The following is a 23,411-nucleotide window of genomic DNA, read 5'->3' on the forward strand; positions in this document are numbered from 1 at the left end:
AGTGGCGTCATTTCAGACATCACTTGAGGGGGGCAAGAGCACCACTAACATAAGACTCACGTTTTTTTTTTTTGTTTTTTTTACTATTATATTAGTAGACAACCGATTAAAGTATATGTATTCCTCAAACTCTTGGGGAGCAATTGTCCCTTTTGCTCCCCTAAATTCCTTCTCTGGTTATAACTGTTATCTCGCTGTTGTAGTTTGAAATATCGGAAAGTCACGACTTCTGGAAATATATCGGTAAATCACGACTCAGGTACGATAGTCTTTATCAGTGATGACGATAGAGTAGGAAACGGGATGCGAGCAACTTCTTGGTGTCTACGTCTGCTGTCGACAGACATGTTGTATTTTAATGTAGGTCGAAACAAAACTAATATTTTCGGTATAAAAAAATAGCTGCTCCCTCAAAAAAATTCCTTTGTCTCTCCGCTTGCCTCTATCCACAAGAAATGGAAGCTAGTGCATTAACTAGTTTTCAATTATTACGCATGGCGTACACACTATCATATACCGGACGAGTCAACAATAAAAAAAGAAATTGTTACTGAAATATATTTCAAAATACATCAACATTAAAGACCATCCTCACCTCCTAAGAGTGAAGGAGTCAATCAGAGGCGCCGATCTTGGAGATCGAGGGGGCCCTGCTGCCCCTGAAGTTTGCTTAGAGCTACATATTTGTATTAAACTCATATTGATGTCTTGTTAAATGATATCTGATAAACCTAAATCGACTCCTCAAAAGTTATACAGAAATTTCCATTGACCCAACTTGTAAAATTTCTGTGAAAAAGTCATTTTTAAAATGTTAGCATTCCTCACCAGAACATGATTCGCTGTTAATGTACCTCGATAGAAGTTAAATACGACTTTTTTTTCGCAAAGAATACACATCTAATATATAAAAATGAAACTGATCTTGTGTGTGATCGAAACATGGGAAAGGCTAAAGTGTTAAATGAATTTTGAAAGTAATTATTACCTACCTCAAACTGGAGTATATCGTGATACTTTGATTAAAATGTGTATCCTAAAGGGGGTTGTGGGGATTTATGCGAAAAACTGTCTGTCTAACGATCCTATCAACTTAGGAAGATGAAATTTGGTGCATCAACTCTCATTAAACATAAGCGGTCTGTTGTAGAGCGTTTTTTAAAAAGAAAATCGCGTTTTAACGTGAAAGTGGATCAGTTTCTAAAATGTATTCACATTGACAGCAATGTTTTCTGTTGTTTGTTAGTTAGATTGATATTTGGCATCTCTGTCATTACCGAGGCAATATGAGACATGGACCTAGAGCTTAATGTATGTTTCGAACCACATGATCGCTTGCCGAGAATCAAACCCAGATCAAGCTCATGAAGTACCGTATATTCAAGCGTTAGCAGCTTGAAATAGTGTATTTGCCCACGACATTGTGCCGGTGAATGAGACCAAGACAGTTACAAGAGAAATTGAAATAAAATGAAATGAAATTTTTGAGTTTTACGTTCCACGCTTATGCCGGCGAGGCTAAAGGAGACGGTGATGATGAGTAATGAATGAAATGGTGGAATGAAGAAAGTGGGAGGAAACGGGAGATCCCCGAGAAAACCCACGCACACAATGTTAAGAGAAATTGAATACCTGGAGAGGAGCATTGGAGAGCAAAAGACTCAGGAAAAATGTAATCGAGAATAAAAGAATACGATAGGACGAAAGAGAGGTGGTGGTGATGAGGAAATTCAAATACTTACGATGAAAACTGCAGGAAAATCCGGGAATAGAAGAAGATAAATTTAGGATTTAGATTTCTGGGATTTCGGCATCTAAGGCCATTTAGCCCATCACGTTTGAGGGATGACGTCCCTCGGCGACTACACTATCCGGGGAAGGGGAAGGAAGGAAGCGGACTGGGACCTACAAGTTAGGTACCACCCCGGCATTTGCCTGGTGTGAATGAGGAAAACCCAGGAAAACCTCATTCAGGGTGGATGTAATGAAAAAGCGTTTTACATTTTTCCGACCGAGTGCCCCCACCAGGAATCGAACCAGGAAGCGCTCGCACCGAAGGCGAGAACGTTGGTGATTACGCTACAATAGAAGAAGGTGTAAACAACAGAATTAGCAGCTGCTGGAAAAGTGGAGAGAAGCTTTAGTAGCATTGTGCGACCGTTGAGTACCAATGCATCTTAAAGGGAAAGTTTACAAAACAGTAGTAAGTCTGACACATTATACGGAGTGTGTAACGTTGCATGCTCACACATACAACTGTGGTCCCGCGTTCAATTTGTCAACAGGTAAAAGTCAAACCTTGCCCAATTAACAGACACAATTCCTTCCTTTACCTGCACACAAATCAAACACAAGCACACTAGTCGAGTTAGATTCCCCGATTCTTGTTTTGGCAATAGCAGAGTAAAAGCACTGAAAAATAATATGTTTTTTTTTTCCTGGAAGCAATCAAGCCTGTTTTGACTAGGAGATATATGTAAACTCTCAAAATTCAACTTGAACAATTTATTATAAACAGAATATAGGTATAACAACAACAAGAAATTTTTAAACCCCGTAGCAAAACGATTAAATATTGAAATAACTCCAAAAACTTCCCAACAAATGACAATTTCAACAATTAACATTTAATTTATCCAAAGTTACGAAAATATCAAATTCTTTGAACATTAATTAGTCAAAAGCAACGTGAAAAGTTTCAAAAGATACAATTTTACCCGTATATACATTTACTCTTTCAATTCACTGAAGTTTACCACCCTTCCGGCACTCAGTGACAATCCGGATACACATGAATAATTAATTTTGCTTTTCTTTCCCCAAAACTCACAATATTTATTGGTTAGGTCAGGAATTAACAGTAATACGTCTACTCGGGTATTACGCGTTTGTTCCCACATGAAAATTCCTACTTAAATATTCTCCCAATAATATTTTTAAAGTTGGCATAAATGTGCTTAATGGGATCCGAACCCAGCATGCGCGATCCGAACCAATATATATTATAATGGGATCCAAACCCAAGGATTGGGAGTCCCATGCACTGCTCTGACAAATAACGCGAGGACGAATAAATTTCGAATCTCCTTCTACAGCCAAAAGAGGTTAAATAATTCGTCCTCACCTTATTCCCCAGGACAGTACTAAGAGCAAACCCAATACTCCACGTTAGTAGAAAAATAGCACTCTACTTACCAAAGAAAACACACACAAAATTCTTAAACATGCATTAATATTCATAATATTCTGTTCACACACTAATTGAAGCAATCTTTCATATAGTATCAAGCCAACTGTCACATAATTCCAAAACCATATGTTCGAAAGGGAATTTCAATGTTATATCATATCGAAAAATGAATTTAACTAATTTTCCAAGAGTTTTAATCTAACCCTTACCCTTTCCAATCTTCAAGTGACCGAATTGCTGGGAAAACCCACCCAACAGCTACAGCCACAAGTGCTGCCATCTCTTGAGATTCGAGGGAACTCCTCGTGACAAGCACTCATAAGTGAAGTGGAAGGGCATCTATTGAGTAGAAGCCGTATTACCTAACTCCTACCTTTACATCCAAATATACAATTATAATTCCACCAGAAATCTTTTTTTTTTCTCTTCGACGGAAACGCTATATACGTTACATATAGATCCGTCTGCCCAAAAATTTTTAATTACATCCATCAAAAGTATATGCGTTTAAGGAGAAGAATCTTGATCTTAATTCTAATTACAAATTCCATGCATTGCATGCTTATAGACAAAAATTTTACAACTTACAGTTTCCATCCATCTATACTTTGAGGACGTGCTTTATTACAATGGTAAGATAGATCCGCGTACAAATGAGTATCCATTTTCGGGTATATACTGGAAGATCGTCTTCCCTCATTCTTTCGGACATAACCACAAAAGACATTAGGACCAAAACCACGGACAGCTCCTGCAGGATACAAAAATTAAGCGACACAAACAATTCACACAAACATGTCACAAATATATATAGATAAACATGATAAAATGATCTTCCTTACAAAAAAAATTTTTTTTTTCTTACACCTAAACCTTTTAGTCTCCAACCTGGTTCACGGGTTGTGCATTTCTCGGCAGAATATACCGTTTACAATGCTGAACATGTCTCTTTATTTTGACCTGGGGGTTGTCCACCTTCTCCAACCATAAGGTATTCATAGTTGGTTGACCAACTACATAATAAGGACCCTCCCAAAGTTCAGCAAGTTTAGGGTTGAAATGCTTTTCTAATGATGCCTTCATGAATCTTTTGGTTAAGACTTGGTCACCAACTTTAAAGTTAACTGGCAAATGCCTCTTAGAGTAGGTCTTTTCACATCTTTTCCAGGCGTTCTCCAAATTTCTTTTTATGATTTCATATTTCGTATTTTTATCGACTTCTTCGTCTAATATTCCCAAATCTACTAGCCACTTGACATCAAGCGGGCTGTACATGGTTCTTCCATAGTAGATATCACATGGAGAGAGACCCGTAGTTTCATTAAGACTCACATTGATAGAGAAAGCAATTTTAGATAGTAATTGGGCCCAATTCCTTTGATTCTTATCAATGTACGCCTTCAGAATTCCCTTCAAACTACGTATCGTTCTCTCACAAATGTTCGGAGATGGATTATAAGGCGAAGTTTTTCTGTCCTGTATCCCTAGGCTGTACAGGAAATGAGTAAAGTACTGTGATACGAAATATGTCGCGCAATCATGAACCACCTTAGAGACAAATCCAGTTCTTAAAAATATATCCATCAATATCTTACAAATAGCTTTACTTGAGAGTTTCCTTAAAGGTTCTAAGAATACAAACTTACTACAGGCGTCCACTACAACTAATACATATTCATACCCCTGACTACTAGGCCATTTCCCGGCAATATCAATAAAAAACGTGTTGTTTGGAGCTTTTACATGTCTCGTATAATAATTTCCCTGAGGCAAGGTGTTCCTATCACGAATCCTTTGACATTTAGAACAAGATCTCACAAACTCACTGATATCTTTAAACATATTCGGCCACGTCATACGTCTAGCAATGGCGGCAGTTGTCTTTCTTACCCCTCTATGAGCACCACTTATCAACTGAGAATGGAAATAGTCTAGTATAGTTGGTACTAAACCTTGTGGAACTACTACTCTATAACCATCCCCAATCTTGCTCTTCGTTTTCTTTAACAAGATACCATCTCTCAAAACATACGAGTCTACACTTTCTTTCTTTTTTAATTTACCTATAATTTCTTGAAGATCTTTATCTGACTGTTGATGTTCTTTCAAAGGTTCGTTTAACAACGGCAATTTCCAAAAATTTACAAAACTCAAGTTGACATTTTTACCATTATCTTTGATAACCTCAGCTGTATTAGGTTCATTAGTATAGAATTCTACATGATTTCCTATTCGCGAGAGGAAATCTGCAGCAATGTTAGAACTCGTCCTGATATGGAGAATTTTAAACTTAAACTGAGAAATTTTCTCCATCAGAGTACCGTACTTCCTTTGCCGTTTATGATTATGTAACAACCAAGATAAAGCCTTCGAATCTGTGTAAACTACAAAGAAATTATGCAAATAATATTCGAAACGTTCTAACGCCAAAGATAACGCCTTCGCCTCCAACTCGTACACATTTTTGCTCCAATCTGATGGTGGTATGGCCTTTGAAAACATGTACTGGCATTAATTCGCCATCTTTATTATATTGAGATAATATCGCACTGTAGTTTTTCAGAGAAGAATCACAATGAATAACAAAACTTGAATTCATATCCGGGACCTTAAGGATTACCTCGTCACAAAACGCATCTTTAAGTTTTTGAAAAGCATCATCGTGTTCTTTAGTCCATTTAAATGGAACCTTTGCGGAACGCATCTCCTGTAAAGGTGCAATGAGTTCAGCAAAGTTATGTACAAATTTTGAAAAGAATTGGAAAAATGCACACACCCTATTCAAGCCTTTCCTATTCTTGGGTTTCGGTAAATTTTTAATGGTTTCAAGTCGGTCCTCATCTATGGTCATCGTTCCTCGTTCAAATTGAAACCCTAGATATTTTATTCTGGTTTGAAACAAAAGAGTTTTGGAAGGTGATACAGTTAACCCAGCTTCCCTGAACCTACTTAGAACTTCCTCAACCAGTTTTTTATGTGATTCTAAATCAGGTGTAAAAATTAACACATCATCATAAAATATTTCTAAGTTATCCCCAATTAAGCCATCTAATATTTTAGACATCAAATAACTCAAAACATGAGGTGAAGTTGATAACCCCATTGGCAAACGCCGAAATTGATACATCTTATTTTTAGTTACAAAGGCAGTTACCTGTTTACTATCCTCAGTGAGCAAGCACTGGTAAAAACTTTTCTTGAGGTCAATCTTTGAAAATATATGGTTATTTGATATGCTAGAGATAACATTTTCAAGATTGGGTGACGGAAAGTTCCATGTAATTATCTTTTTGTTCACAGAGCCGTAAGCCACGACTAATCTCTTACTTTGGTCCCTATTCTGGACCAAAAAGCATGGACTGGAAAATGGAGAAGCATTAATCTCTTCTACCACCCCCTCTTTTACTAAATCTTGAATAAAATTATCTAATTCTTTTTGTTTATAGTTTGGTACACTATACGGTTGTAACTTAACTGGAGTTTTATCAATTAATTCAATTTGATAATAGAAATCCTTCACACATCCTAAACGATCCGAAATGACATCTGAAAAGGAAGTTACTAAATTATTTACATAATTTTGTAATTCAGGATCTTGAACTAAAAGTTCCGAAGAAACTTTATAATTACCTTCAGAAGGTGCTGCATTCTGCCCAGAATCAGTAACCTGAAGCACCTCATGATCCACATAGGTTTCCAATTCGGCAGCCAACTGTTGTTCTCCAAGCGCCTGCTGTTCTGATCTGCAAGTCTGATTTTGTAAGGTTCTAGGGAATCGAGCAGCCTCCTCAGCCCCCTTCGAGCATGCGGGAGTGGGATGAACCACGCTATCCCTAGAAGATAAAAAGTTTGTCCGAGGAGTAGACTGTTGTAGGTTAGATGGGGGATTTATAGGAATTATTAACTTCCTAGCTTGGATTTTGTAAAGACTGTTTGACACATCTATCACGGCTTGATATTTTCGATGGAAACTATTTCCCAATAAGAGATCAAACTCTGAAGATGGAACTATATAAAAGTTTTCTGTAAACTGTTGAAAACCCATCCGAAAATATAAGCGAACTCGTGATTTTACTGTCACTTGTTGATCACCAAGTCCTACAACTTGCAAACTAACATCTACTTCTCTGATTTTACATTGTTTTTGCAGATTTCTAAAGAATACTTCACTCACAAAGCAGGACTCGCTCCCTGTATCGAGGATTGTTTTTACTAATTTCCCTTTTATATATGCAGGCACAACCAGAAGATCTCTATTATGTTTATTAGGTTGTGAAGAATTTATATTTTGGAAACCAGATTCATTCACCAATGACGTATGTTCAGAATTTCTACCCAAAGCACTGTTCCTTTTTCGAAAATGTTTGTTTGAACTCGAAGAACTAGTCACAATATTCTTCCTAATGGCACCTGTATTACCTTGATATTGTTCACTACCTGATGACGTATGAGTATTCTTACCAGAAACTATTACATTTTGATTTTGTTCAGGATTTCCGTCTAAACATCTACCTTCTACCAAATTTACCGGTTTATTATTTACACTAGGTTGACTAATTACATTACAAGTAGCCGTTTTATTTGTTATTCCCTTATGGGGATTTTTATTTACACTACCCATTACTGGTCCGACAGCATTTCTCAATTTGTAATAATCGCTACTATATCTATACATATTATCAAAATGTAAAGCTGCGTCCTCAAGCTGTTCAAAAGTCATTGGTACTCCCCTACAGTTGAAAAATTTATGAACCATTGGACTAACCATATTACAAATTAAGTTACAAATCACTGGTTCTTCGAAGTTCATATCCAAAACATGTATTAATGCTAATTTCTCCTCCACAAATTCATACAAGGTTTGATTTTCCCTCATAACACGGTAAAACTCTAAACGCATAAACTGTGTTCTAGCCAAAGGTGAGATGAATTTAATGACAAGTTGTCTACAAATGTCTCCCCAAACTGATCCTGTACCAATCATCGACTGCAAAAGATAATTAAATTCCCCTTTAGTCCGCGCTAAACTAGCTATTAAAATAACATCACACGGTAAATCTTTACTACGCACTAATTTGTCTAGTTTCAAAATGAATTGGAATGACAATTCTGTATTTGTACCGTCTACTAAAGGCAATTGATTAGTCTCGGCTAACAACAATTTATACACCCCTTCGGTTGCTAATTTATTAAAATCAAACTTCAAATGCTCAGAACGCATATTATGTCTGTGTACATTTCGTCTATCTAAGCCTGGAACAGAGGAAGAACGTATCCGTGGCCTCCCACGATTTGGTTCAACAAAGTTACCATCAAAATTTGTCGCAGCATTATGAAAGCAAGGATTTTCAAAAGCTACATAACCTACAAATCCTTCTTCACTACTCGAACTACTACGATCAAAATTATCTATATTTTCATAATTCTGCCTATTATCCATCTTTCCTGTAGCCAGAATGAAAAATTATCCGTAAATTCTTCTCCTTTTACAAACAATAAGCAAATGCGCAACAACTCGTGCCAACTTGTGCTAGGTGCACCCTCAAAAATTTCTTCACACAAATTTATTTTCTTATCATATATCTCCTGATTATTACTCTGCGCTTTATTTATATCATTAAATTCTAATCTAAGCAAGTATATAGCCAAAACAAGTACCACTTGAAGATTGGAAAGTTGTAACGTTGCATGCTCACACATACAACTGTGGTCCCGCGTTCAATTTGTCAACAGGTAAAAGTCAAACCTTGCCCAATTAACAGACACAATTCCTTCCTTTACCTGCACACAAATCAAACACAAGCACACTAGTCGAGTTAGATTCCCCGATTCTTGTTTTGGCAATAGCAGAGTAAAAGCACTGAAAAATAATATGTTTTTTTTTCCTGGAAGCAATCAAGCCTGTTTTGACTAGGAGATATATGTAAACTCTCAAAATTCAACTTGAACAATTTATTATAAACAGAATATAGGTATAACAACAACAAGAAATTTTTAAACCCCGTAGCAAAACGATTAAATATTGAAATAACTCCAAAAACTTCCCAACAAATGACAATTTCAACAATTAACATTTAATTTATCCAAAGTTACGAAAATATCAAATTCTTTGAACATTAATTAGTCAAAAGCAACGTGAAAAGTTTCAAAAGATACAATTTTACCCGTATATACATTTACTCTTTCAATTCACTGAAGTTTACCACCCTTCCGGCACTCAGTGACAATCCGGATACACATGAATAATTAATTTTGCTTTTCTTTCCCCAAAACTCACAATATTTATTGGTTAGGTCAGGAATTAACAGTAATACGTCTACTCGGGTATTACGCGTTTGTTCCCACATGAAAATTCCTACTTAAATATTCTCCCAATAATATTTTTAAAGTTGGCATAAATGTGCTTAATGGGATCCGAACCCAGCATGCGCGATCCGAACCAATATATATTATATTGGGATCCAAACCCAAGGATTGGGAGTCCCATGCACTGCTCTGACAAATAACGCGAGGACGAATAAATTTCGAATCTCCTTCTACAGCCAAAAGAGGTTAAATAATTCGTCCTCACCTTATTCCCCAGGACAGTACTAAGAGCAAACCCAATACTCCACGTTAGTAGAAAAATAGCACTCTACTTACCAAAGAAAACACACACAAAATTCTTAAACATGCATTAATATTCATAATATTCTGTTCACACACTAATTGAAGCAATCTTTCATATAGTATCAAGCCAACTGTCACATAATTCCAAAACCATATGTTCGAAAGGGAATTTCAATGTTATATCATACCGAAAAATGAATTTAACTAATTTTCCAAGAGTTTTAATCTAACCCTTGCCCTTTCCAATCTTCAAGTGACCGAATTGCTGGGAAAACCCACCCAACAGCTACAGCCACAAGTGCTGCCATCTCTTGAGATTCGAGGGAACTCCTCGTGACAAGCACTCATAAGTGAAGTGTGTGGAGTGCAGGGGAGGAAAAGAGAAATCTCTGTATGAAACTCATATGTAAATCTCTCTCTTACTACCCCTTTACTTACAGGAATGTTGTATCATCCAAATTTAAAGAAACTCAAAAGATATGCCAAATAAAATAATAGAAATTACTGAAATTTAGATAAAAGTCGGTAGAGCTAAGATAAAAAAAAATATAATAATAATATATATATATATATATAAATTTCTATAATGCCATTCCTGTAAGTGTGAGTTCCTTATTTAAAGTCCTGTAGCCCCTTTCGGACTTTCTTTGATATGTGGACTTACGCATGAGTTATCTGCCACCTTGGTTTATCAAAGAATAGGTGTGTGATTACCTTACTAGTTTCGAACATCTGATATTAAAGAGCATGGAATCCAGCAAACCTGCAAGAAACAAACAAATTATTCTGGTACTTACCATACCAGCCGAAATTCCGTTAGGGAAGTTGATAACTCCATGTAGTTTAATAAACACTTTTATTATAAACACAGCACTTAATCACTTAAATCACAACACTAAATTGATATTGATATAAGATATGCTCACAGTTGAACTAAAATAGTTTAAAAAAAAAAAAACTTATGATTTTTTTTATCACTAGTTCATAGTTAATAATATGTATTTGTATCTATTGCACAGTTCATCTTCTTTAATTTCCACGTAGGTGTGTCCGTTACTTTACAGCATTAATCACAATTTTAGTGTCTATTCTTTCATGTTGATAGTATTCTTTTAAAACGGTTTCCGTAGCATCCTAAGGTAGATTAAGTCCTTGGTACCTGATTATAACTGAGTCCACCACTGTGTAACCACTTCAAACTTGGTTATAGTTGCACTTCTATCTCTCTCTATCTATATATTTTAATGGTTTGTTGCTGCATACGTAAGATATATGTATTCGTTTCCAGTGTTGTCCGATTGGATCTAAAAATGCATATAGTCTAGAAAACTGACACAGTTTATTTAACTTATTTTGAACACCAATGGTGCAACTTATCGCACTTAATTAAGTTCACTTTTAAAATAAATATATGCACTTATCTTCCGTTGCAACTAACACCGTTGAACATATAGTGTTCAGGAAAATAATTATTTTCACACGAGCAGCAACTTCACAGACTCGATCTAAACGCCAACTGCTTTGTTCCTCCCCAGAATTTCGGTTTTGTAAAAGGGGTTTGACGCCCAAGAGTCGTGCTTCGCCTCAAAGCTACTGGCTTTTCAATATAGATAACCTTTTCTATTGTCTATCTACCTGCTAACGGAACTTTGCAAGGAAGTATGTTTATTTTTATTTACATTGACTTTATACGCAAATAATTCACTTCTTATAGATTGTCACGTAATTTCGAATCAAGCACTAAAATCTGCATTCTTTGGCCTTTCATTAGATACCAAATATGTTATAGTCCACTTCTGATATAACCTTAAAATTTTGCATTTAAAATAGGCCGGTTAATATATTTTCACCACTTGACATATGTTCTTTTCTTATGTGTGTCTAGTCACTGGAGCCCTCTAGCGGAAAGAATTAACAATGTCACTGACAACCATAATAGTTCGGAGTTTTCTGCTTCCGCGTGACAATTATACAAATTATTAATTATAGAATGAAATTAAACATACATCTACTTTACTTACAAGTATATACATATCTTTGCTACCATATACATATGTGGTATGGAGTTGTCATCCTCTATTAACTTTATTTGAAACAATTTCTTAGGGTAAGGATTCCCAGTTCCGTCTGTCCCCAGCAGAAAGCCAAAACTCCACCCTCCAATACCAGATAGTACTTGTTATTTTTTTTTTTTTTTTCTTCACGGCTGAAAGAAAGTTTTATGATACGATATACGGAAGGACGGAAAAGGTAAAACAAACAATACGGGTACGCGTAGCTTTCCAATACATAATTGACTCTTAAACACACTAATTCTTACATATTTTAATTATTATTAGTATTTGATATTACAAACTGCTTCATCTGGTAAACCTGGAACGAATTCACAGCCTGTTTTGCTAGATTCGCTACGCCAGCTCGAATTCTTGTGAAATCGGCGGTCAACCCAAGATTTTAACACATCATTGTCCTTCTGTTTTTATATCTATGTGTTAAATTTTGACAATAGACAAATATCAGTCTTTCTGTCGCCTTTTCGGTAGTGTTACAACTCAGGGTGTTTTATGGTTTTTTAGTTCTATACAGTATTCTTATAGCTGCTTAACAGAAATAAAACAGTAATTTTTAGTTTCAACTCACAATATAGTTGGCTAGGCTGACTAAGCATAGGTGACTGACCTTTTGGAGCTTCGTTGTCTTCTACAAGTTTTCCTTAAAAAAAAAATCTAACTCACTAGAGTCTATCTTTCTATATATGAAATCCAATATCTATAGTTACATTCTCGATATAAACTTGAATCTTACCAATACTTAAGAAATAAAATAAATATGATTCTAAGTTAATTAATAATATAAATAATATTTGAAAATAAAGAAAACCATTTCCATTTTGATATGCAAATTAATAACATTTAAATATACTACTATATAAACTTTATTAATGAAACTAATGTGAGACTGCGTCGTACATTTCCCCCCTTTGAGTTATATATTAATGGACAGGACAATTAATATATTACTCACAGATACAATACTTAAGAACTATAATAACTATGTAATGACTACTTGACAAGTTAATATTCCTAACTTATTTTCAATAATAACATTGACAATACACATATATATATATATATATATAGCATACTGACGATACAGACTTCTTACTACATATGATATTTTTAAGATATGTACATAGACATTGTTATTTCTCTCTTTTTTTCTTTTTTCTTTTTTTTTTTTTTTTGTACGAGACAAGACTATCTCATGTCTGTTGCTCGGATGTGTTATCTTCCTTTTCTTTGTCTTCTCTCAGATGGTATTTCTTTAAGAGAAATGTATTTCTGTCTGTAGTACCCTTTGAATGTGTGTGACGCAAACATCTTTATAACCCTGTATGTCTAATTGTTTGTCTCAACTCTGTTACGTTATGTGCGCTCGCAATTCTTTTTTTTTTTTTAATTGATTCTCTTTACACTCTCGTATCATTCACGAAAAACTCAAATATATATAATTTATAAAAGAAAGGTTTATCACTTAGAGACTGTAAGACTTCTAGTGTGGTAGAGGCTTGTTTCTTTGATCTTAATTTATACCATCTATGCTCAACTCAATCTCCCATTTGGTTACTCAACGACCACCAACGGATGATTATACTCACTAGGTGCTTTCTTGATAATATTAAAAGCTAACCACCGATGAATTTCATTTTGTATCTGATTTTTGTACTTAAGAGGAAAAGGATACATTTTTGATTTTATTGGTGTAGGATCTGTAAGTTCTATCTTATGTTCATAACTTTTAATTGTTCCTGGCTTTTCGTCAAAAATGTCTGTGTTTTATTAACACGGCCGCTAATTTACCCCTTTGTTTATCAGTGAGATCTTTATAGTTATTTACATGTTCATAAATATCTTTCTCAGTGGCCTTTGTGTTGATTTTCTCCCATTCTTCTGGAGACAACACTCTTTCTTTCAGTTCTGTGGGAGTTGGGAATACTCTTTTACCCAACTGCAGTGTAGGGTCACTATCAAATAGCCTCGCCTCTGAATTCCCCAATCCTACCTTAGGAAACTGTATACTTTCTACATTCTCTCCTATCTCACTTTTCTCACTTAACTCACTAATAATGCCACTTTGCAATGATTCCTCTAATTGTCTAAGAACTAAATCATCACTCGATATTTCTTGATCTCTAAAGTTAACTTCAATATAGTGGGGTCTTTGTAATATCAACAGCGCTCTTGAATAATCTAGAATAGCAGCAGATTCTACGAAAAATTGGGATCCTAATATCACATCTTTATTTAATCCTTCTACAATGATGCCAACTGTATAATAAGTTTTCCCCTGTACAATAACCTCAAGAAGAGTTTGACCTTTGACCGTGGCTATCTTCTTACCAAACGCTGATGTAACTTTTATGTTATTTGCTTTTAAAAATGGTGGTTGTGTTTGGCTACCTAGTATCGCTTCAAATAAATTGTTATTTATTGCGGATATACTTGCTCCAGAATCTAACAATGCATTTACAGATTGAGCATAAATATTTACATTTATCTCTGGTAAAACTACTACATTGTTTCTCACAACTGGGTCGTCTTTTGTATCTAACAGATTATCAAAAATTCCATTTGCCTCATTAAATGTTTCCCTCTCTAATTCTACCTTTCTACCATCTTTCAATAACAATGAAATAGAGTCTTTAGTATTACTTTCAAAATTTTGAGTACTATTTATTTCTTCGCATTTTACACATTTATTTTCATTCTCCTCAATACTTTTAACATATGTTTCATTATCGTCTGCCAAGTCAGAACTATTATTTGCGAGCACACACAGGGCTTTATTCGTCTGTTGGATATCAGATGTTCTATTCACAAGTACTACATCCAACTTTCCCGCTGTATGCGCTGGAAAGCATCAGTTGTTATAATGAGGACCACCTGTCACACTTGGTGCATTTTGGTTAGTTTGGTAACCTTGTCCTTCGCTATTATGATAGGTTTCTAGTAGTTGTATTTGTTGCTCCGGAATGTAGTTGTTTTGATTCCGTGTACTGTTGTTATTTCCCCTTCTCGAACCTCGCTGTCCCCTGTGGTTTTGTCTATTTTCAGGTGAAGGGTAGCGCTCATTACGGGGTGATTGACCTCCTTCCCTTCTCCCGTTATGACCTGAATTTGGGCTCTCATTACTATTGCCTCTATTGTCTCTCTGTTGCTGTCCTCGTGTGTAAGGGACATTCCTTCTATTATTCCTACGAGGATGTGTGTCTACCCTCTCAGAGGACACTTGCAACATATTCATATTTCTACGAGGAGGAAATCTATCTCGGTCGTAATGAGTTGCCTGTACTTCGTTCACAATCGCGAGTAAATCTGTAAGAGATTGTGGTTTCGAAGCCACTAAGGTCCTAAATATATATACTGGAAGTTTTCTCGGTAAGAGTTTCAATAAGCAAGATTCGTCTACAGGAGGATCCAATATTGAATTTTGATGTAGGATGTTCAACAGAAAATCAGAAGGATTTTTATGAACCTTATTGTCGAATTGAACTGTTAACAAATTAGCTCTTAGTGTAGCCAATCGTTCCTGACTTAAGTACGTTTCTCTAAATTTAATCACAAACTCTTCATACGTAACAATTTTCTGACGCATGACTTTGAACCACGAAAGTGCTGGCCCTTTTAACGTTCTACTAATGAATGACAAACGTGCTTCATTAGGTACACCTGTTAATGCGAAGTAATTGTCTAAGTCTAGCAAAAAGTTATATGTTTGGGGTTCGTCCTCTGTACCCTGATAATTTGGAAGGCTTAGATCACGATGAATAAAAGGGTTCATGAATGTCGACAACTGTGCTGTCTGATGATCGAGTGGTGAAACAGAGGATGCAGGTGGTGCTATGCTCGGCGAAATTGTTTCATTAGGAATAGTACGTGAACATGAGGGCATAGCCTGTTCTGGTGGAATGCTAGTGTGTGAGGAGACTTCTACGCGATTTGACTCAATGATATTTAATCTGGCAGAAATCATTTCTTCTATGGCCTCTACTTTTCCAGTTATTCTCGAATCTACACTCTCAATACTGTTTCTTAATTCATCCGTTACATTCGCGTGTACAGAAATTATGTCACTTAATTTTGTCTCTACTTCTGCCCGATTTCTTTCGACATGACCAATAATATTATCACCTTGCTCTTCTAAAGATCCTATCTTATTTCCTAGATCATTTCTAACTTCTTCTAAATTTCTAGCTGTCTGGTCTAAATTTTCAGAAACTTGATTTACTGTTACATTTAATTGTTGTACGGTGTTCTCTATATCGTTATGTAGTTGTTGCTCTGTATTTTGTAGTGACCTACTCAGCCTAGATTCAAGCTCTTTCTGTGAATGTTCTAAATCCCTTCTTGTATTTCTCAGTTCTTCATTTGTATCTTCTAGCTTACTAGACAATGCACTAATTTTACTATCTAACTCCTGGTGAGTTTGTGCTAGTTTAGAGCCCAACTCTTGCACCTCTTTCCTAATTTCGGTTTTCAGTTCACGCTGTAACTCTTGTTGAGATCTATCTATCCTACTATTTAATTCTTGCTGAGATTTATCAATTTTGTTATTTAATTCTTGCTGCATTTGCATCAAGAATTGCAACACTGGGTCTGATGAACTAGTTGTGTTTCCTATCCCATCTGTCTCATTGCCTACTTCTATGTTTTCGTCTCTCACTTGAATTTCATCTCCCTGATCTCCTACTTCTGTAAATGACATACTTTGCGCTTGTTTTAAATCTCTAAGTTCTTCATTCATCTTTCTGCTTTTCAGCCTAGTCAAAACCATCAATTCTAATTAATCTAATGAGTTCACTAATAAAAAGGAAGGAATCTCTATTTTATCTAAATGTTATCTCTATAAAATTATCTCCCCCCTTCAAGTTTACAACTTCTCAAGTATTATATATAAACACATTTCTACACACATTTTACTTTTATATCAATTATGTTTTGGAAAGCATTTGGGACAAAATAAATACATTGCACGAGAATTTTACTAATCTTTAAGTAATCACACACTCGGTTATATGCTAGGATGTGAACAACACTGTGTAACCTGCACACTTCTTGCTAAACACGTAGGGTGTTAAAACATTTAAGTAAAGAAATGATCAACGTGGTTAAGCACTCACTCATGGACGCCAACATGATGTGATTGTACTGCGCCTTTGTCTGTAATCCTAGCATATAATATTGCTACTACGCTAGGTGCCAAACTAATGTGTAAAATAACTATGCACACAAGCGTAGTAATTGCCCTTACGCTGGGAAGCCAAAATTATGTGGAGTGCAGGGGAGGAAAAGAGAAATCTCTGTATGAAACTCATATGTAAATCTCTCTCTTACTACCCCTTTACTTACAGGAATGTTGTATCATCCAAATTTAAAGAAACTCAAAAGATATGCCAAATAAAATAATAGAAATTACTGAAATTTAGATAAAAGTCGGTAGAGCTAAGATAAAAAAAAATATAATAATAATATATATATATATATATAAATTTCTATAATGCCATTCCTGTAAGTGTGAGTTCCTTATTTAAAGTCCTGTAGCCCCTTTCGGACTTTCTTTGATATGTGGACTTACGCATGAGTTATCTGCCACCTTGGTTTATCAAAGAATAGGTGTGTGATTACCTTACTAGTTTCGAACATCTGATATTAAAGAGCATGGAATCCAGCAAACCTGCAAGAAACAAACAAATTATTCTGGTACTTACCATACCAGCCGAAATTCCGTTAGGGAAGTTGATAACTCCATGTAGTTTAATAAACACTTTTATTATAAACACAGCACTTAATCACTTAAATCACAACACTAAATTGATATTGATATAAGATATGCTCACAGTTGAACTAAAATAGTTTAAAAAAAAAAAAAAAACTTATGATTTTTTTTATCACTAGTTCATAGTTAATAATATGTATTTGTATCTATTGCACAGTTCATCTTCTTTAATTTCCACGTAGGTGTGTCCGTTACTTTACAGCATTAATCACAATTTTAGTGTCTATTCTTTCATGTTGATAGTATTCTTTTAAAACGGTTTCCGTAGCATCCTAAGGTAGATTAAGTCCTTGGTACCTGATTATAACTGAGTCCACCACTGTGTAACCACTTCAAACTTGGTTATAGTTGCACTTCTATCTCTCTCTATCTATATATTTTAATGGTTTGTTGCTGCATACGTAAGATATATGTATTCGTTTCCAGTGTTGTCCGATTGGATCTAAAAATGCATATAGTCTAGAAAACTGACACAGTTTATTTAACTTATTTTGAACACCAATGGTGCAACTTATCGCACTTAATTAAGTTCACTTTTAAAATAAATATATGCACTTATCTTCCGTTGCAACTAACACCGTTGAACATATAGTGTTCAGGAAAATAATTATTTTCACACGAGCAGCAACTTCACAGACTCGATCTAAACGCCAACTGCTTTGTTCCTCCCCAGAATTTCGGTTTTGTAAAAGGGGTTTGACGCCCAAGAGTCGTGCTTCGCCTCAAAGCTACTGGCTTTTCAATATAGATAACCTTTTCTATTGTCTATCTACCTGCTAACGGAACTTTGCAAGGAAGTATGTTTATTTTTATTTACATTGACTTTATACGCAAATAATTCACTTCTTATAGATTGTCACGTAATTTCGAATCAAGCACTAAAATCTGCATTCTTTGGCCTTTCATTAGATACCAAATATGTTATAGTCCACTTCTGATATAACCTTAAAATTTTGCATTTAAAATAGGCCGGTTAATATATTTTCACCACTTGACATATGTTCTTTTCTTATGTGTGTCTAGTCACTGGAGCCCTCTAGCGGAAAGAATTAACAATGTCACTGACAACCATAATAGTTCGGAGTTTTCTGCTTCCGCGTGACAATTATACAAATTATTAATTATAGAATGAAATTAAACATACATCTACTTTACTTACAAGTATATACATATCTTTGCTACCATATACATATGTGGTATGGAGTTGTCATCCTCTATTAACTTTATTTGAAACAATTTCTTAGGGTAAGGATTCCCAGTTCCGTCTGTCCCCAGCAGAAAGCCAAAACTCCACCCTCCAATACCAGATAGTACTTGTTATTTTTTTTTTTTTTTTTCTTCACGGCTGAAAGAAAGTTTTATGATACGATATACGGAAGGACGGAAAAGGTAAAACAAACAATACGGGTACGCGTAGCTTTCCAATACATAATTGACTCTTAAACACACTAATTCTTACATATTTTAATTATTATTAGTATTTGATATTACAAACTGCTTCATCTGGTAAACCTGGAACGAATTCACAGCCTGTTTTGCTAGATTCGCTACGCCAGCTCGAATTCTTGTGAAATCGGCGGTCAACCCAAGATTTTAACACATCATTGTCCTTCTGTTTTTATATCTATGTGTTAAATTTTGACAATAGACAAATATCAGTCTTTCTGTCGCCTTTTCGGTAGTGTTACAACTCAGGGTGTTTTATGGTTTTTTAGTTCTATACAGTATTCTTATAGCTGCTTAACAGAAATAAAACAGTAATTTTTAGTTTCAACTCACAATATAGTTGGCTAGGCTGACTAAGCATAGGTGACTGACCTTTTGGAGCTTCGTTGTCTTCTACAAGTTTTCCTTAAAAAAAAAAATCTAACTCACTAGAGTCTATCTTTCTATATATGAAATCCAATATCTATAGTTACATTCTCGATATAAACTTGAATCTTACCAATACTTAAGAAATAAAATAAATATGATTCTAAGTTAATTAATAATATAAATAATATTTGAAACTAAAGAAAACCATTTCCATTTTGATATGCAAATTAATAACATTTAAATATACTACTATATAAACTTTATTAATGAAACTAATGTGAGACTGCGTCGTACAAGTGGAAGGGCATCTATTGAGTAGAAGCCGTATTACCTAACTCCTACCTTTACATCCAAATATACAATTATAATTCCACCAGAAATCTTTTTTTTTTCTCTTCGACGGAAACGCTATATACGTTACAAGTGGAATGTTGGATGACGAAGAGCGAGGAACACAAGTTGCATATTGGGGAGATGAAGAAGTGTGATGGGTGTGTTGAGTGATGCGAAAGAACAGAATTAAAAATGAAATAATCCGAGAAACAGTAAAGGTGAGGCCAGTAGCAAAAAAAACTACAAGAAAGTAGACTGAAATAGCTTGGGCATATAAAAAGGAGACCTTCGGAATACGTAGCTCAACGAGTGGATGCTACGAAACCGAATGGGAAACGAGAGCGGGACCCGCCAAAGAAAAAGTGAGGAGATTGTCCGAAGATTGTCTGGTGTAGTGTGCTGTAACGTTGGCACAGGATAGAAACAGATGGATGACGGCAATTCCAGACCACAGCTAAATGGGAAAATAAATTAGCAGAAGAAGAAGGATACGTGTATATACACTTTTTCTATGAGTAACGGTATTTCTGATTCAGACTATAAATAGTCAAATAAAATTTTATTTTTCTTTCGTTGGATCTGAGACATTATTTACTAACGATATTAATACACGCATACGAAGAAATTATAAGTGCTTTAGCTGCATATACATTGTATATTACACATACTTCAAAATTACAACTAATAAATAATAAAACTGAAGAAAACGAATAAATACAGGATATCCAGCAAAGGGGTTTACACTGTTTGAACTTTAATAACTCGAACCAAAGTAAAATATGATTTTAAGTCACAAAGATCTTCAAAATATTACTGATGAAGTTCTAGTGTGGAATATGTTCAAAATGCCCTCCACTTGCAGCAATATATCGTTGGCAACGATGAGGAACAGATCAAGAAACAGGCAATATTGTTTCCATTGGAATGATTTCACAGGCAGTCTCAAACTCTCAATCGCCTCTCTCATGGCATCCAGCGTACATGATTTTGTGGCGTAGACAGTATTTTTTAGAATTCCTCACAGAAAGAAGTCTAAAAGTGTTATTAGATTGGAAGATTTGTGTGAATACTGTACACTTTCTCGTCGGCTTCTCAACAATGTTTCATCCAGGAATTGCCACACGTCTTGATGGTAATGTTGGTGTGCCGTCTTATTGGAAAAACAATTGTCCTCTGGGTGCAGTTGATGAACTGCTGGCACTCCTGCAATATGTTAAGATACTCTACACCTGCCACCCAGGGTGCGAAATCATCTCATTCAAAGTGAGGGGAAAGTTCTTTTAAACGTAATACATGTACACAAAATCATAACCTATCAGAAAGAAAAGAAGCTAACCTAAGCTTACCAGCTTGTCGTAAAACAGTCATTTCCAATTATGCTATTCCGTATTGAATAAAACTTGAACATTGCAAGGAAAGTGTACTCCGAACTAAAACTTTGTGCTGTATTTTATTGACCTTTAATGTGTTCTACAAGCTTGCATTAATAAGCCATCAAAAATAAAAATAAGGGTATTGTTCTAATTGGTGACCTACCAGGCTAGGTTATTCTTATTATCTAGTGTTACCCCTAAAAATAATTGGCCATTTAAGTATTTAATTTTATTTTTGTTCAAATATAAATCCGTGTTTATTTGCTCATGTCCTTTATTAATATGCACCGTAGTTAATACATATGTAATGTCTAAAAGCAACTCTAACATAAGTATGGTTTGTCTTCTCTAACATAAGTATGGTTTGTCTTGAAGTTAGCTTACGATATAAACCTTCAAATTTTGCCACTGTTTGTTCACTTGATTCTTTTCTGACTTCGGCAGAAGACAAATAATCAATTATGAATAGACAGTCTCTATATACGGCTAAGAGCACATCTTTTTTTACTGGAAATCCAACGGATTCGAAACAGTTTCTTCACTTTCAAAACACCTTCAATGACTTTGGCAATGTTTTCGAGGCGAGCAAATTCAGAAGGCTTACCGAAGACTTTATAAAGTTCGTCAAGCAGATTTTCGAAGTGGTGTACTGTGTTCACGACTCAAAAACTTTTTCTGTTTTCTGTTACTAAATCAAGCCTATGAGCCATGCAATGAATACTGACTAAGTGGGGAGCAAAATTTCTTCTAATACAAGCAGCAGCTCCATCGTGCTCATCTATGAAAACCGATGCGCCATTTGATCCAAGACCCACAAGTTTATCTTTAATAATATCAGAATCAATTACATCCTTTGCGAAAGCTTCAATGATCTTCATTTCTATTGCTTTTGCGTCTGCCTTCTCAATGCGTACTAGTTTGTGAAAATAGCTTCGAGCAATATTCCTCTCATCCACGTACATAATATACAGAATCAAATGCTTTTCAGAGAATCGATCTGTAGACTCATCAACAGATATAGAAAAGCAATCAATATACTTCAAAAATGTTACCAATGTCTTGTGTAGCTGATCTGTAATGAAATGTGTTATCCAAGTAGGTGAATTCCCATGTCTAAACCATTTGCACGTTGTAATTTGATCAGTTCTGGGTGATCCCTGAAACTCCAACCTCGCCTTGCATTAATATATACAGTACGGTATGAAATACTTTTATCGTTACATCCAATTGCTGCTCTTGCTTTCTCAGACACGTTTCCCGTGCTGTTTCTGTGCTTTTTCCAGTGCCTTTTTCTGACTTCTGCTTCTAAGCAGAACCGATGAACTGAACTTAGTTCATGTCTGTATACGGCATCCAAATGTTTCTTTTTATTTTTCCGAGAAACACCTTTCGATGATCACGTCAAGTCATTATTGGCAGTTTTAATCTTATTGCTTTTACACACAAAAGAAGCATGCAGTTTACAAACATTACACATCATCACCCCCTGTCCTGCTTTCATTTCGAAAATAAACCATGATTTATCATGTTTCCACGAATTCTGAAATCCTTTCCATTCCATGGACGGTTGACTTTCTTCTAACAATGTTATATTTCAGTTCATTTTACTTGACATTGTTATCACTTCCATCACCCGAACTCTCTGACAAATGTATTTTAGAAGCTTCCATCACATTTGCACTAAAAACACTTCTTTTCACCTTCACCCGTTTCACCACTACTGAATTCGTCACTGATTTTGTTCGTGAATGGGACCCATTATTAGTAACATGTCACTATTTAGTTTGCCAACTTTATTGTCTGACTCAGAATTAACGTTGAAGTATTTTGTAATTACATTATTCATAGCACTCTTCCTACGTTTCATTTTTGTTGCATTCAAGAAGTCAATAACACCGCACTCAAGTATGATCACCTTAGTAGTAGGAGGACAAAAAATAATAGTTACTTCGGATCTCATCTCTATTTTGTTTTCAGCGTTGCCAGATCAAAGTACAGTTTAATTATTCACTGCATTTTTCATTTTGCTTAACGCTAACTGCACTTCGATGACTTTCGTTATACTTTTCCTACTGAAATATTTGTAAATATATTGATAAGTGTGTTGAACTTCTATTAATGGGGTACGTGTGCCTTTGAAAGTATTTTGTAGGGAAACTAACGTTACATTTTCAAGAAATATGTATGACTTCTGACAAATATCTGCATATTATCTTCCCCCCAAGTAACTCTGCGGTGGAGGGGATTATTTTCAA

General features: G+C 35.2%; 2 protein-coding genes across 2 annotated transcripts in view; one reads left to right on the forward strand and one right to left on the reverse strand.

Moving 5' to 3' along the window:
- LOC145678381 (zinc transporter ZIP3-like) overlaps nt 1-23,411 on the forward strand; it is a 295,838-nt gene that overhangs the window by 266,702 nt on the left and 5,725 nt on the right. The window lies entirely within an intron of this gene.
- On the reverse strand, nt 2,101-10,146 carry LOC145678380 (uncharacterized). Its single transcript, XM_081748454.1, has 2 exons — nt 6,821-10,146; nt 2,101-3,941 (listed from the first exon to the last, which is right to left on the reverse strand). The coding sequence occupies exons 1-2, from the start codon at nt 8,628-8,630 to the stop codon at nt 3,775-3,777; spliced, it is 1,977 nt and encodes a 658-aa protein (XP_081604580.1). The 5' UTR covers nt 8,631-10,146; the 3' UTR covers nt 2,101-3,774.

This window comes from Thermobia domestica, chromosome 2, assembly GCF_964235325.1.
Source record: "Thermobia domestica chromosome 2, izTheDome1.hap1.1, whole genome shotgun sequence".
In the NCBI taxonomy this organism is placed as follows: domain Eukaryota; kingdom Metazoa; phylum Arthropoda; class Insecta; order Zygentoma; family Lepismatidae; genus Thermobia; species Thermobia domestica.